General features: G+C 41.7%; 1 protein-coding gene across 4 annotated transcripts in view; it reads right to left on the bottom strand.

The window, feature by feature from the left end:
- Nucleotides 1-14,428, bottom strand: part of ADAMTSL1 (ADAMTS like 1) — a 982,413-nt gene that overhangs the window by 165,283 nt on the left and 802,702 nt on the right. For all 4 annotated transcript variants that reach the window (XM_074394894.1, XM_074394896.1, XM_074394895.1 and 1 more), the window contains one exon: nt 1,004-1,214. In XM_074394894.1, the coding sequence (XP_074250995.1) occupies nt 1,004-1,214 (211 nt within the window). The remainder of the gene's footprint in view (nt 1-1,003; nt 1,215-14,428) is intronic.

The following is a 14,428-nucleotide window of genomic DNA, read 5'->3' as shown; positions in this document are numbered from 1 at the left end:
TCCACCTTTCATGCTTACTTTTTGTGACCTTTGTTGTCCCTTTAAAGCTGTGTCTTATGTCCTAATAGGGGACAAATCGCAAAATAAAATTTTACGCAATCAACCTAGAATCCAGTGTCTTTAAAAGGCATGCAAAAAGATTATTTACCTAAAGTTTGATAAATGTATATTATTTTTAGTTAGAAAATTATGATAAAATAGTTGTGTTAGTATTATTATTATTATATATGCCTGGTGCAAGGTCTGAAATTTTATTTGTAAAGGGATAGATAGCATTTATTTTAGATTTTATGAGCCATATGTTCTCTATCACAACCATGCAATTCTCCCTTGTAGTGCAAAAGCAGCCATAGACAGTATGTAAAATAATGAGTGTGACTGTGTTCCAATAAAATATTATTTACAAAAAGAAACACAAAAAAACGGGGGATGCAGGCTAGAATTAGCTTGAGGGCTGCAGTTTGTCTACCCCTGTTTTGAAACAATGGTTCCCAGACTTTTGGAATTCACAGGACCAGGAAAATAAAAATATTTGGAATTGGCTCAGCATTTCTAACTACTTATTTTGCTAAGTAATGATGTTAAAAAAAATCATTGTCTATTACCCTTATTTCTTAGAATTTTAAACAGCAAAAAAACTAGAAAGGGTACAAATTAAGAACAAATTTAGCTTTATGGAAAACCTACCACATTGTCTTTTTTTTGTTTTTTTAATTTCCTTAGCTCAGTAACTGCTTCGTCATGAATATGCTGAGGTTAACAGATGGATCATCTGAGTTGCTTTTGGAGTTCACTGAGGTGTGATACAGTAAAAAAAAAACCATGATATTTGTTATTAAAAGATCTGGTTTTAAATCACGTTAGGGGAGTACTAAGAAGGTAGAAATCAGCAGACCTTGAACATCCTTTAACATCCCTGGACAAAACCACTCTGAGAGAGCATCCCTTTTTTGAATCACTGTTGCAAACACAAGCTCCAATACTGAGTAACCTCAGAACTCACCGGCTGCCACTGTGCAGGGTACCAGGCTGGGGCGCAGTTGAAGCGGTTACAAGCTTGCACCGTGCTGGGCTTGGGTTGGCGGCACAGTTCATCAGCCAGGATGACTGTTTCATTCATCTCTCTGGAAAGTAGGTGGGAGCAGAAGACATCTCTGGTCTGCAGGCCAACCCCGCAAGTGAGACTACATGGACTCCACTTGCCAATTTCCCACCTGAGAAGAAATCAGAGAGGAAGAGGACACCCTCAGTACCTGTGCAGAGAATATTTCCCATGAACTCCAATGTTGCTAATGGAGTAAAAACCCGTACCTGGGAACATGGGAAGTGCCAGCCCAAGACTGGCTGGCAGCTCTATCCTGAGCCTAGAATCTATCCTCTCCCTTAATGCTCTAGAATTCATTTATATTAAAGCAAAGAGGGAGATAAAATGGAATATCCAATTTTTATCTACAAAATCACCAATAATGGTTACAACCATGTCCATTCTGATAGGACATATAAACTTCATCAAAATAAGAGGGGAATGCTAGAAGAGACACAGATTGAATACATAAAGGCTTTGGGGACCACATACTGAATTGTGGGGCTTAAAGAGGACTTTCTGCTAATTTCTCCAGCTCCCATTCTTAGCAAGACTGAAAATTTAATGCTTGTAATTCTTTGGCTTCAAAGCAAAAGGTCATGGGCTCTGACTTCCTTCAAAGTTCCATCACTGCATAGAAACGTCTCTGTCTTGTGTTTAAATATCATCACTGCCTGGAACTGGATAATGTAACAGAAGTGAAAGCTGCTGAATCGATCAGTCTTCTTGAGGGAAAGAAAGCGAAGAGAATGGCTCATTATCTAGATGCAGCAGTCAAATATGCAGATGAGTCGAGTGTATGGACCGGCCATTTCCAAAGGGCCAAATCTTGAGAAGTACATTTATGGTGAGCTAAGGGCCTATAAAAACAATCCCACTGAATTTCCCTGCTGATGCAGCTTCCAAACTAGGAATGATAAGCACAAAGCTCAGTTGCTCAGGCTCTTAGTCAGAAGCATCCCCTAAAGATCAGTTTTAGAAAATTCTGTTTACAATGTGAAGCACAAAGATTTTACAAACAAAAGTTGGCCCAGAAAAGCATGTTAAGTAGATCCTTTAGCAGCTAGTCCCACCTAGCTTTTGTTCTGAAAGTTGGTTGAAAATCTTTTGACCTAAATGTTTTTCATCCGAATAAAACTAAGCCTATGCGCTCAATCTCTTCCTACTGCTCTGACATGTAACTAACTTTCCGACCTGTTTCCACTACCTCCTTTCATCTATACTAAGTCTAGCCATATCTGTAATAATCTGTTTGTTATTCTCCATTTATGCCCCATGGTTTTCTAGTTGTGTCTTTAAGCAAGTTGCATTCCTAATTTGGAATATCTTTTGCCCTTTTGTTGCCCCTCAAAAAGTCTTTCATTTCTATATATCCAAATATGATCTATATTTAAAACACTGTATCCATACGTGCTCCAGACACTGACCATTTTCTCAACTGTATGATGGTTATTCTACCTGTCAAGAGCCCTACTAGAGTATAGACCTCCTGATGTAGGGTCTGCATCTGAGTCAGTTTTGTATCAATCACAAGGTCCATCAGAGCACCTTTTAGGCTAATAAATGTCTGACAAATGAGCAAATCGATGAAACCTACCATCATAGAGGGCACTTTAACACATCATTTCATTTAATTACCTCCAGAACAATATGAGATAAGCTCTATTGATTATTCTCATTTTACAGGTGAGAGAATGTGAGAATCCAAGAGGCTGACTTGTCCAAATACCCATCATTAGTAAGTAGTAGAGTCCAGAATTCAGACTTGGTTGTTTCTGGCTCTGCACTTTCCACTGTACCATACTGTCTCCAAAAAATACCCTAAAAACTCTCCTGTGAACATCTGCAAAGTTTTAAATGCATAGAAGAGGAGAAGCTGGGTTGAATATATCTCTTTCAGATCCTTGTGTAAATTTCTATAAACTTATTTTTAAACGCTTAGCTTAAGTTAATTCTAAGCTTTAAGATATTGTGGTGTTATTGTTTTTAAGATACATCTATACATTATTTGCCATGCCTTCCTTCTAAAGGCAGAGTCTTGAGTATGGGCTGGACTTGCTGGCCCACTTATAATGAATGAAATGAGGCAGAAGTGATTCTATGTGACTTTCAAGGCTAGATCACAAATGGGATAATGCTTCCAATTTGATGCTCTCTCTTTGGCCACTCCCGGTGGGGAAGCCAGCCACGATTTCATGAGAATACCCAGAAAGTCTTAAGAAAAGTTCATGTGCGAAACTGCAGCCTCCCCTCCAATAATCAGCATCAGCTTGCCAGCCATGTGAATTAGCTACCTTGAACACAGACCGTTCGGCCCCAAGCTAGCCTTTAGATAACTGCAACCTCAGGAAAGAACTCAAGCCAGAAATGCCTGCCCGAGCTGCCTCACTCACATGAACTGTGACTGTGAGAGGGGATCAATGTTTATTTTCATTCTAAGCTACTAGGTTTGGAGGGAAATTTGTTTTGCAGCAATAGGCAACCAATACAAGTATATACCTCTCCCAAATTTGCATATGTTCATCAAAAGACATATGCAAGAATATCCATGGCAGCTCTGTCCATAATAGCCCAAATCCAGAAAAACCCAAATGTTAATCAACACATGAATGAATTAAAAGTTATGATATATCCATAAAAGACTATATAAAGCAACGAGAATAAACTACAATAATAAGCAACAACATAAACGAATCTCACAAACATCAAATTGATTGAACAAAGCCACGAACACAAAAACTCATACTGTGTGATTTTTACAAGCACAAAAGCCAAAACTATTCCACTGTGTTAGAAGCCAGGATGTTGACTACCCTTGGTGGGTAAAAACTAGAAGAGGGTTATTGTGGGGAGGGCTTCTGAGGTGTTTTGTAGATCTGGATGCTGGATCTGGGTTCATTTTATGAAAAATTATCAAGTGAACACCTAAGATTTGTGTTTCCTTTTCTTATACATATTATGCTTCAAAAAGGTTTTCTTTCCACTCTTAAGTGAAATACTAAAATGTTGTGGGTATAAAACAAAATCTAACAGCCATGGCCAATGCTGGTGACCCTTCTTTGTATGTCTCATAAAGTAGCTGCCTACACAGCTAATGCTGTCCCAAGGTTAACACTCATCAAAGTAGAGGCTCTAGGTCTTCATTTCCCCAAATTCTGCCACCACTGCTGGTCCCTGGGATCTTGAAGCAGAGGCATTTTGGCAGCCATGAGGCCACTGGAGCACTGCTCAGAAAAACTCACGAAACAGACATATCTGCCTGCCCTGCTAAAAGTACAATACATTCTCAAGGACGGAGGTCAGCAGAAGCTATCTGTATATTAAAGACTTTGCTGATTCTGGGTCAAAAATATCTTAATCAACTTAGGCCAAAAAAGGGAAAGCAGAGACTCTTCCCCAACACATGAATGAATAAAAAATTATGACATGTTCATACGAGACTAAATACAGCAATGAGAATAAACTGCAACAATGAGCAACAACATCAATGTTCTCTCCTGCAGGGAGGCTGCAACTGTGGGCCTGGGTCTTGCTGGGGGCTGATGCCCTAATCCCTGCATTCTGTGCCTTTGGCTGTTTCTGAGAGAGGAACTGCAGGCCAGGAGGAGCCGGCCTGGGGGCAAGCTTGGCTATGAGTGGTGGTCTGTGAGACACTGAGAGGTCTTCCCTGGGGTTCTGGGGCCTGGCTTCTACAGAAGCCCAGTGCAAGGAGGAGGGGGCTCTGGTCTAGGTACCAGAGAGTGAAGGCATTAGTGCCTTCTCTCCCTCTTTGCTTGGCTTTTACTCATTGTTGCATTTCCATTTAAAATGCTACTTCTTCGGGGGGGAAGCCCTCAACTGGGTAAAATTCTCTTATTGTATGGCTCCATTAATACTTCCCCATTTGAACATTCTCAACATACTTGTAATCTGACTTCCCCACTCGACTGCTAGCTTGATGGGGCTATGTCTATTTTGGTTTACCACTTGTTATGTGTTGAACTGTGTCTCCAAAAAAAAAAAAAAAAAAAGTATATTGGAGACCTAACCCTTAGTATCTCAGTATGTGACCTTACATGGGAATAGAGTCACTGTAGATGTAATTGCGTAAGATGAAGTCATAATAGAGTAGGGTGAGCTCTTACTCCAATGTGGCTGTGTTCTTATAAGAAAAGAGGGAGACACACAGGCAAAATGCCACGTGACAACAGAGGCAGAAATTGGAGTGATGCCATCCACAAGCCAAGGAATGCTGAGGAGGGCCAGGAGCCACCAGAAACTGCAGGAGGCAAGGAAGGACTCTCCTTACAGGATTCAGAGGGAGTACAGTCCTGCTGACTCCTTGATTTTGAACTTGATTTTAGCTTTTATGGAGTGTGAGACAAAAAATTTCTGCTGTTTTAATCCCTCTGGTTTGTGGTACTTTGATGCAGCAGCCCTGAATATGAATACATGATAGAACCTCAGTGCTGAGCATGGCGCCTGGGACCTGGCAGATGTTCAGTAGTATGCAGTGAAAATGGAGTTGAATTTGCAGTGAACTATGTGTGCACCTCTGGATGAGTCACATGGCTGGTGGACATCTTAGCTGTGCCCTCTATACAGCTGTTCACTCCCAACTTCAAGGTCCCAGGAGCTCTGAACACCACACATTTTCCTTCAGTGTGGTGTAAACTGGACCTGAATTAATATGCTTTTGATAGGCTGCATCCCACTTTGTGTAAATATTTATACATTTTCCTGCAGCAAGATTAGCCTGGTGGATTATAGCGTTTTTCCCCGGAAAATTGCTAGGGGTGTTATACAATTTATGTCTTGGTAATCCTAACATCTTTCTAAAGTATAAAAAATGCTGGAATCTGAAACACATCTGTCCCAGCGGTTTTGGCTAAAGGATTGTGTCCCTAGATAAGGAGGGTGGTAAACATGATTGCTATGGTTTCCTTCAGCTCCTAGGCTTCAGGTGTTGAGCTTCATGGTTGGGCTCTTGGCCAAAATATTTGGGAGGCTGGTTTCCCCAGCAGTCTTTGCTATACTGCTTTCTTTCCTCTGAGCCCTTCTTCTCCATGTTTCTGTCCCTTTTGTCAAAACCTGCTTGCAGGAAAAGCTCCATGAGCTGACAGATCACAGCTGAAGCCCTCCTGGCTTGACCCTGACCAGTCCTTGAGCAACTGACTTCTGACCAAGTGCAGGCAGGACACAGAGGGTCTCTCTCCACCTTTATGGCTGGAATTAGTCTTTCTGCCCTTTGCCCAGCGTCAAGTGTGCCTGGATTGGCCTGCCCTTTTAACTGGATTTTAAGCTTTCGACTTTGCTTCCTAATTTCCGCTTTGTTTCCTGGGCAGTGTTGGAGTTCTGCCCAAAGTCTAGCCTACTAGACTGTGGTCCTGTCACTCTGGCCAGTCCCTGAACTTGGGCTATGCAGAACACCCTTAGCCATGCATGAGCTATAAACTGTGACATGACCACAATCCAGCTGACATCACACATGGTCGCCAATAATAATAGTAATAGTAACATTTACATAGCACTTAAATCAGCCAGATTCTGTGCCTATTCCTTTAAATGCATTACCCCCTTTATTCCTCTCCACAGGTTCATGAGATAGGTACTATTATCCCCTCCATTTTAACAAGCAGGAGCTGAGGCCTGGAGAAGTCAAATCATGGCCCAGAATGCCCACTGCTGGGTATCCCTCAATGCCATGCCACCTGTGCCACACTCAAGGCCACCATGACATGCACACAAAGGCATGGAGAATGGGGCTGTTCCTCATCACAGGGCCAACTCTGTGGATTTATGAGCCTCAGTTCTGCATGATCTGAGCCTCACTCACTGAGGTCTCAGCAGAGCCCAGGACTTAGCTTACCCAAGATGTGGGAACATATATTGACTTACTTATCAGTGATAAAGGTACTCTAAGTCTCCCCATTTTATAGGGTGAGCTAACAGAGACTCTGAGAGGTTAAGTAACCTGTCCAAAGTCACACAGCTAGTAAACAAGAGAATCAGCATTCAAACTCAGGTGGCCTGGCTCCTGCATACCTAATTATTATATCATACTCTCTCTTAAGGCCAGTAAAACAAAGTATTAATAGATCTGAGTGGCAAATGCTGGGCTTCCTGGTGCTTATAGTTTCAGAAAGTGACAAATGACAAAATGACAGATCTATTTCTAAATAATGGAAACAAACACACTGATACCACCCAGGGTCATGAATCCACTAGCATTTGTTATTTCAGTAAAGCAGCCATGTACTTGGCAGCCAAATGGGCAAAGGCAGAGTGTGGTCTTCCCCAAGATGTGTTAGCTTTTTGTAAAGGCGGCCATGAGAGTTCATACAGGCAATCAAGGACCCATGGTGGTCAGGCCTTCCTGGCAGCTTGTGTTTGTATTAGCTATACAAAGGGAGGAATTTTTTTTTTGCCTTCCTTTGGACAAGGGCTCATTATGTGAGTTGCCAAGGTTTTTCTCCTCCCCTCTTTCAGAGAGGGTAATGACTGTTGCCTCCAGCAACTCATTGTTTGCTGCTGGTATACATGTTCATAATTTCTTTTTTTTTTTTTTTTTGAGACGGAGTTTCGCTCTTGTTGCCCAGGCTGGAGTGCAATGGTGCGATCTCGGCTCACCGCGACCTCCGCCTCCTGGGTTCAGGCAATTCTCCTGCCTCAGCCTCCTGAGTAGCTGGGATTACAGGCACGCGCCACCATGCCCAGCTAATTTTTAGTATTTTTAGTAGAGACGGGGTTTCACCAGGTTGACCAGGATGGTCTCGAACTCTTGACCTCGTGATCCACCCACCTCGGCCTCCCAAAGTGCTGGGATTACAGGCTTGAGCCACTGCGCCTGGCCCAAATGTTCATAATTTCTAATGGCAGACCCTCCACACCCTGAGCTATTATGCCCTAAGTACCTTCTTTTACCTCCACTTTTGCAGCAAAGTAGACTTTTTTCTTTATTCCGAAATTTAAAGTGAAGTTTTGGTTTGGAGGAAACTGAGGTTATTGTAAACTGAAGTTATTGGTTAGAAGTATTCTTTAAACTTGTGTGCAACCCTCTAGCTTGACATTTCTGCCCAACAGTTGTATCCTGTGATCTTCTTGTCTTCCAAAGATATTTGCTTCCCTTAGAATGCCTCTGAGGTCAGGAGGTGGACAGCAAGCCGATAATGATAAAGCAGATACCACTGAGTGTGCCAACTCTAGAAAGCCTAAGGAGGGCACATACAGGGTCTGGGATGCATCCCACTTTCAGTTTCTTGGATTCTCACTGGTGGCTCCCAATTTATCTCTACATCTCTCAGTTTCCAGTTTATCCCTAGCCCACAGCCACCAAAATGTCGCTCAAAAATGTGACTCTGGTCACCTTACTTTGTCCCATTAAAAACCTCCACTGGAGTCAAGCTAAGCTTTCAGTGGAGGCGAGGAGCCAGTATGTCCAGGGCTCAGCTTTCAGTGGAGGTGAGGAGCCAGTATGTCCAGGGCTCAGCTTTGCTCCCTGGGGGCAACGGGGCACTGCATGTCTGGAGCTGAACTTTCAAACTGGCCTTGACTTCTTTCTCCTCCTTCCATTCCTCTTCCACTTGGTAGGGACTAAACTTTAACATGAGGTTTGGTGGGGAGTGGTCCACTGGCCTGGGAGAGGGTTCAGTACTCAGTCAGGATGGCTGGGAGTCAAATACTCAGGGAGGATTGAACAAATACATAAATATATAAAAATAATGGGAGCGAGACTTCTTACTGTCAGAGGGGAGAGTTACACATATGCAAAGTGGAAAGCCTAAGACAAATCTAGTAGAAGTGAATTGGTGTTGCAAGCAGTAGGAACTCATGGTTTTTAATAGACGGATAGACACAGATATATCAACCGATATAAATGAGTATATGCAACTATACATAAATATGTACAGTATTTCCTAGCTCTTTCTGAAAGGCCTAGAAGCGATGACATCCCAGTAGTATCAAGCAAATCAAGTACCCAGCCCTTGGGTTCTAAATACCGTTCTCTACTAAAAGCAATCAGTTTCCTGCAGAAATAGCTGACTTCTGGGCAGGAATTGGGAGAATAAAAAATGAACCTGAAATAGTATGTTGTACATGAAAACTGAGATGTGCTCAAAGAATGATGGGGTATATGTCAAAAGGACATAGAGGCCAGCTTGAAAAGGCTTTTGCTGATCCTGTCTGGGACAATTCAACAGTAACAGATTTTAACCCTTTGAGCAAAGGGGATATTCATAAATAAATAAATAAATAGGAGAGAAGAGAAAACTACCTTACTGTAGAATACATATTAATAATCTAGAAGGAATGACAGAGTTTATAAAGTTATCATTTGGCAACCATCATAATAATAACTGACTCAGGCAGTAATCATCAATTGATATTAAATCTAGTGGGTCAAAAGTTAATGATGAGCAGGCTATTTACTTAGCTTATATTATCCCCTATAAAATACTCCTTTGTTACTTATTAAGTGCAACATATTTATTAATTTTACAGTGCAAAAACCTGGCTGACCATCATCTTAACCAAGTGATAAGAGTGAATGTCACCAGTAACAAGGCACATCATCATCATCTGTCTCCTGTATGATGTACTAAGGAGAACATAACACACTTCTGTGTTATTCCTGTCAAAAATTCAGAAATCACAAGAAAACATCAAGCAAACACACATGGAAAGATATTTTACAAAGTAACTGGCCTGCTGTACTCTTCAAAAATGTCAACTATACGAAAGACGGAAGACTGAAGAAATGCTCCAGATACTGAGGCCTAATGTAGGACCTCGTGCTCTATGATCAGACTGTTTGTGAATGAATTGTGCTGTGCCACCCTGCAGATGAATACTCTTGGGAAAGTTGCTTGAGAGTTTACTCATATTTAAAATGGGAATAATGGCAATACCTACTTCCCAGGGTTGTTATGAGGTTCAAGCGAGACTCTCCACGTAAAGGGTGAAGCCCAGTGCTTGGCACAGATGCAAGGATCTATAACTATTAGCCAATGTGAACTGTTATTACTGCATGCTCCGTAAATATTTGTTGAATGCAAAGATGATTATTGTGAGGATAGGAAACAAGTAGAGTGAGGCAGCTTCCTAAAGTCAGTCAGAGAAAGTAATCTTAGGTTTTAGAGACGTGACACATCCAGCTTAGTTTATCATTTAAACATTCATTGCTAAGCACTGTGACAGATCCAGAAGTGGAAACCGTGCTTACCACCTTCAAGATGCTTTCAGCAAAGATGGAGAAAGCAGACAACTGCCCAGGAGGCAGCAAACAATGTTAGGTAACAGGAGTGAATTGCTAAACTGCTTGGCTGAACTATGAGGACTGCAAGAGTTCAGTAAATATGCAGTGTGGTGCTTATAACTACTTGCATTTACCTGATCAATTGCACTTCCCAAAGACGATTTATGTCATCTCACTTCATCCTCCTAACTCTGAAGTAAGCAAGCAGGCGTTATCATCTCCATTTTATGGACAAGCAAGCTGAGGCTCACAGAAACAAGGGATTTTCCCAAAGTTGGGATGCGCACGTGGGTTACTCTTCTACCCTGCTAAGTCTCTTAAGGACTGAAGGAGTAAATCACGAAGGGTTACAGAGAGAAGGAAACAGACAAGGTCAGAAAAGCAGTTGTACCCTGGGATCGCAGATGGATTTGCTATTCCTCACTTACAACCACTGTGTTCTAAAAAACCCTTAAAAGAGACCTAAAAAAATTAATAAAGTAAAAGATCAAAGGAGATGTTATACATTAGAGAGCAAAAAATATGTTTGAAGGCCAAAAATTAACCAGAAACATGTATGATAAATCACACCGTGAGAATTGGGGCTGTCTATCAAACAGTAACTTGCATGTCTCAGGAAATAGCAGATAGAGCCACACTTCTCTTGGAAGTCTGCCTGCATGCTGTGAGGTTTTGGCTCCACAAAAATAGTGATAGCCAAGATTACCAAACACCTGAAGTGGCGAGGCACTTATTTCCACTTGAAAACAGTTTGGCCACGCCAATTTGCCACACCTTCTAAATTGTCTCTAAAATAAATTAAAGAAAAATCAAATCAAGGTTACCAACATTACATACGACCCTTGTCAAGCCTTCTTTGCTATTTTGTAAATTAGTGAATAGCTCTTGAAAAAAGGCACTTGCAGCAAGATATACACTTACCATCTCATTATGAGCATGCCATTACATCTAAACCTACTTCCTTTACAGAGCATGCCAAACAGCAGAATAACACAGAACCAGGTCCAATTACATAAGATGTCTTCAGCCTTCCCTCACTCCAACACACTTTTCTATGACATTCCACTGTCCAAAAATACTCATATGCCTGTTCACCTACACACAGACTGATTTAACTAAAACTTCTAGGCCGGGTGCGGTGGCTCATGCCTGTAATCCCAGCATTTTGGGAGGCTGAGGCAGGTTGATCATGAGGTCAGGAGTTCAAGATCAGCCTAACCAAGATGGTGAAACCCCATCTCTACTAAAAATGCAAAACTTGGCTGGTTGTGGTGGGGGCGTGCCTGTAATCCCAGCTACTCGGGAGGCTGAGGTAGAGAATTGCTTGAACCCAGCAGGTGGAGGCTGCAGTGAGCCAAGATTGCACCACTGCACTCCAGCCTAGGTGACAGAGTGACACTCCATCTCAAAACAACAACAACAACTTTGAAGCTCTAGTTCCCATTTTCTGATTCTAGGTGATGGCACATTAAAATGAGCTAGAATTCCTGCTGGCTCTTATAATTCAGATTTGAGCTTCTTGAGAAACAAGTTAGTAGGGTAGATGGTCTGCAAAGTTACTTTTACTCCCAGGAGTCTGATATTTTAGGCAGTTTGTCTGATTTCTAGGTAGAAGCTTCTTGTTAGAAATAGTTCCAGGGCTGTTCTTCTTGTGGTCAAGATCATAGAAAAAATTACTTAGATCATGAATGGTGTCATCTGTTGTGTTTCTTCTCTCTCTAATACCATCTTTTGGGTTTTATTCCAGTTTGTCTCTATTTATAGTAATCGATTAGCATCCTCACACTCAAAGCCTTCCACTAAATGAACCCTTTTTCTTTTCTAGAATTACCTCCTTTATACAGAGTGAGCTTCAGCCAGTCTCAGCCACTTGTTGGCTTCCCAATACACCATGTTTCTCTTTCATATCTGTGAATTTACTTCCAGCTTCTCCTGACTCCATGTTCCTACCTCAAGATCAAGGTCTGATTCAAGTCCGTCCTCTTGCAGTAAGATTTCCCTCACCATCCTAGCTCACATCAACTGTACCCTCCTTGCGATTCTACTGGATTTACTGCCATTTACATTCTACAAAGCTTACTACACAGCTGTTCTAAGTAAACTGCTACAGCATCTAATCTGACACAATTATATTTACTTGAATGTTTTTTTCCCCTGGTTATCATCCCAAGTAGACCATAAGACACTTAAGATTTAGGATCAAGTGTTTTGGGATTAAGAAAATTATTTGGCATTCATCCAATCAGGCCATAAATGTCTCTATCATTTACTGATTTGTAGGTGGCATTCCTCACTAAAACCCTACAAACCTAAGTATTTCTATTAAAGATTGAATTGTGTTCCTGCAAAAGACATGTTAAAATCTTAATTCCTAGTACCTCAGAATGTGACCTTATTTAGAAATAGGTTCTTTACAGAGATAATTACATTAAAACGAGATCACTAAGGTGGAATGGTATCCTTATGAAAAGGGGAAGTCTGGACACCATGACAGACACACACACAGGAGAAGACGAATGTGCGTCAGATAAGACGCTGTAGCATTCTACTTGGAAGAACAGCTATGTAGTAAGTATTGCAGAATGTAAATTGCAATAAATCCAATAAAATTGCAAGGAGGGTAGAGTTGAACGGGCTGAGATGGTGAGGGCAATACTGCTGGAAGAGGAAGGGCTTGAATCAGACCTTGATCTTGAAGTAGGAACATGGAGAACACCCTAGACCAGAAAAGCTAGAAGCAAATTCATAGATTCACAGAGGGGAAGAAGGCCATGCCAAGGAGGATTAGAAAGACACGTTCATAACCTGACAGATGCCAAAGATTGCTGGCAGACCATCAGAAGCGAGGAAGAGGCAAGGAAGCCCCTACTTCTGGTTTTAGAGGGACCATTGCTCCGTCCACACTTCTGTTTCAGACACTAGCCACCCCGTTTATTTGTTATGGTAGCCCCAGAAGATGAATACATTCCCTTGAGTTAGTTCTGGTGAGTAGTTTTTAATCCATCTATTTACACTGTAAATAGAAATCTTTCTGGACAGTTATATTCAGGAGTTTTTTTCCACAAGTGAAATGCCTGGGAAGGCCAGTCTTTATGTAGGATCCACAGTTTTGATCCCATTATCTTCTATAAGATTCTGCCTCCTCTTTCCTTTCATGATAATTGTCTGCAGTTTTACAGACTTGATTTTTAATTCTGCCCATCTATTCAGCCACCCACATATGTGTACTCATATTCAGGCATTTACTTGTTGAAAACCGAGTTCGTACTGAGAATTATGCTGAATGATTGGGACCCAGAGATTTTCAGAAATACTCTTGATTTCAAGGGTTTTATAGAGACAACTATAAGGTACTGTAACAAATGGCTATTCATTTATTTATCCATTAAATTAGTATTTATTAAGCACTTTTTGTGTGCCGGGCTCTGTGTGAGGGGACAGAGCAGGAAATGAGTCAGACCTCAATCCTATTTCCTGGGGGCACACACTCTAGTCTATGAAGCAGATAAGCACAATCTACGACAGAATCATAGATTGGGAGTTGAGGGGAATGAGGTCGTATCATCAAAGGCTTCCTAGAGTTGATGATATGTGGACTGAGTCTTGACAGGTCAGTAAGCAGTAGCCAGGCAAAGGCAGAAGTAAAAAGAAGGTATTCCAGGCAGAATGAGGTATAAGAATGCTTCCATGAAGCATACAGGGAACTGGGAGTTTGAAATTCCCATGTTAGGGCTACAAAGAACATTGAGGCTGGGCGTGGTGGCTCACACCTGTAATCCCAGCACTTTGGGAGGCCGAGGTGGGTAGATCGCCTGAGGTCAGGAGTTCAAGATCAGCCTGGCCATCATGGTGAAACCCAGTCTGCACTAAAAATACAACAATTAGCCAGGCATGGTGGTGTGTGCCTATAATTCCAGCTGCCCAGGAGGCTGAGACAGGAGAATCGCTGAAACCCAGGACGTGGAGGCTGCAGTGAGCTGAGATCAAGCCACACCAGCCTGGGCAACAGAGGAAGACTCTGTCTCAAAAAAAAAAAAAAAAAAAAAAAAAGGAAAGAACATTGAGTAGAAAGCCTAGTAAATCCTTGGAAAACTCTAGTTCTTGCTCCT

The sequence above is a fragment of the Saimiri boliviensis genome, chromosome 2 (assembly GCF_048565385.1).
Source record: "Saimiri boliviensis isolate mSaiBol1 chromosome 2, mSaiBol1.pri, whole genome shotgun sequence".
Classification (NCBI taxonomy): domain Eukaryota; kingdom Metazoa; phylum Chordata; class Mammalia; order Primates; family Cebidae; genus Saimiri; species Saimiri boliviensis.
This window is presented reverse-complemented; position numbering and strand designations above follow the sequence as displayed.